Below are 2,500 nucleotides of genomic sequence, written 5' to 3'. Positions count from 1 at the left end.
ACGAATATCCGTATCCTGGATGGGTGACGGAGCTAGCGTATCCGTAGACCGATCCTGTGAGACCGTGAGTGTGACCATAGCTTGGGTCAGCGTCACGCTTGTGGAGGACGTGGTTGTAGGAGCGAGTGTAGGAGAGACCGCCATATGGGTGGTAAGCTACGGCTGGTCCGTATCCAAGGCTATGACCGATACCATAGCCGATGCCGCCACCATATCCATAACCATATGAGGGCAGGACGAAACTAGGTTCAGCTTCTCGTTTGTGGAGGTTGTGGCTGTAGCTCTGGACAAAGGACCGACCGCCATATGGATGGTGAGCTATGGCTGCGTGCCCATACCCGACGCCATAGTGCCGACCGCTGACAACGCCATGAGGAAGGGACAAGCCCACACCATGGCCATAAGAAGGCTCAGCCTCGCGCTTCTGCTCTGCTGCCACGCAGGCAACCAACAGCACAGCGATCTGCGGATAGAGGTTCAAATTTCACATTAAGCAACTGAACATTGCCATTTACAAAGGATATCTTAATACCACTGCCCTGATGTATATGTTGAAGAACGAAATGGGTTCCTTACCAAAGTCTTCATAGTTGATGCTACAGAGAACTGTGTGTGAAGGCAGTCAGATGCGTGTTATATAGAGTGATATGTCGAGCCACGCCCCACACTTGACTCTGACCTTAGTTAGCTTTTTCATGCAAGATTAACCACTCATGTAGTTTCATGTGAGTGTAAGAACCAGGAAGCAGTTTTTAACTTATATACTACATCATTAACAAACGACAGACAATAAAATCACTGCTTATAAATATGGATGTATACTATATTTCTGATTACCTGGTTCTCTCATAAATCAATAGACGCTTTCAGATATACAAGATAAAGTATAATTCACATACTGTTATTTTGACCTCGAAAGTTATCAATCCAAAGTCTTTGATATATGTAAAGGAAACGAAAAAATATGCATATAATTTTGAACATAAGCTGAAACAAATGCAAACAAAACTAGGAGCGCTCGTATCCGACTAAAGAGATATTTTTACCCTGCGTACAACCATTACGCAAAATAAATAGATGAAGAATAAAGCAGGTTATTTACTTTAACGATATCTCGTTTATCTATATGGGTAAATATATGCATATGCACATAGGGTCTATATGTGTATATATGCATATTCATATATACAAACACACATATGTGTGTGTATATACAAACAATATGTATATACTATGTATATATATATTCATATGCATACATAAATATAGGAATTTGATATACATGTATTCATATATATATATATATATATATATATATATATATATATATATATATATATATATATATATATATATATATATATATATATATATATATATATTAGTAAATGTATATATACATGCATATTATATATAGCTACTCTCGTACACAGATATAAACATACACACATACACACATACACGCACACATTTATATGTGCGTGTGGGTGTGTGTATAAATATCTATCTATCTATCTATCTATCTATCTATCTATCTATATATGTATGTATGTATGTATGTATATATAATATATGTATATATATATATATATATATATATATATATATATATATATATATATATATATATATATATATGTTTATATGTATATATATACACATAAATGTATTAATATATTTACACACACACACACACACACACACACACACACACACACACACACACACACACATATATATATATATATATATATATATATATATATATATATATATATATATATCATCGTGTATGCATGTGCACACGTATGCATGCGCGCGTGCGTGTGAAAATATATATCGAAAGAAGAGGAGATACACATGTATGTGTCAAATTATACACAGATATTTACAATGTTCATTTATTAATCCATGCACTCATTAATCTACATCTAAAAATCTATATAAGCATAAAGATTGACAGGCAAGCCATGGACACTCCCATGAGGCTGGAAAGACGGAGGCCGGGTGTTGAATAAATAGAAGAGAGTCCCATTTACTCTTCATGAAATGAAAAGAAAGATATGACCAGTCTTCAAAGAATTCATGGAAATAGATCCAACATTACTCCTGCATCTGTTGTAACGTCAGGATTTTTTTAATTGACGAAGAAATATTATTAATCTAACTCTCCTGGAACAATTTACATGGAGGAAAATGCACACGCATCAAGTTGTTACCTTAATACGTGTAGGATATAAGAGTGATGCAGGATAAAGCAACTTAATCAGTTTTGTCAAACCAGTAAGTATACACGGGCAGTTACACATGAATCACGATTTTATTTTTTTCTAATGCTTAATTTCTTTCAAATCTTTGTTCATTTGTTTCAGCTTTAAAGCCATTTTGTATGGGTTTGCTACAAGATTGATGATTAATGTATTTGATTATATATATATATATATATATATATATATATATATATATATATATATATATATATATATATATATATATATAT

General features: G+C 33.6%; 1 protein-coding gene across 1 annotated transcript in view; it reads right to left on the bottom strand.

Moving 5' to 3' along the window:
* The window catches only part of LOC113808442 (glycine-rich protein-like), a 718-nt gene extending 103 nt beyond the window's left edge, over window positions 1-615 (bottom strand). Inside the window, exons 1-2 of the mRNA XM_027359853.2 lie at window positions 577-615; window positions 1-463 (exon numbers count right to left, since the gene is read on the bottom strand). The exon at window positions 1-463 is cut by the window's left edge and continues 103 nt beyond it. Of these exons, the coding sequence (XP_027215654.2) occupies window positions 1-463; window positions 577-588 (475 nt within the window). The 5' untranslated portion in view covers window positions 589-615. The remainder of the gene's footprint in view (window positions 464-576) is intronic.
* Window positions 616-2,500: the final 1,885 nt, after the last annotated feature.

This window comes from Penaeus vannamei, chromosome 9 (assembly GCF_042767895.1).
Source record: "Penaeus vannamei isolate JL-2024 chromosome 9, ASM4276789v1, whole genome shotgun sequence".
Classification (NCBI taxonomy): Eukaryota; Metazoa; Arthropoda; class Malacostraca; order Decapoda; family Penaeidae; genus Penaeus; species Penaeus vannamei.
The sequence above is the reverse complement of the archived record's forward strand: the minus strand, read 5'-3'. Positions and strand labels throughout refer to the sequence as shown.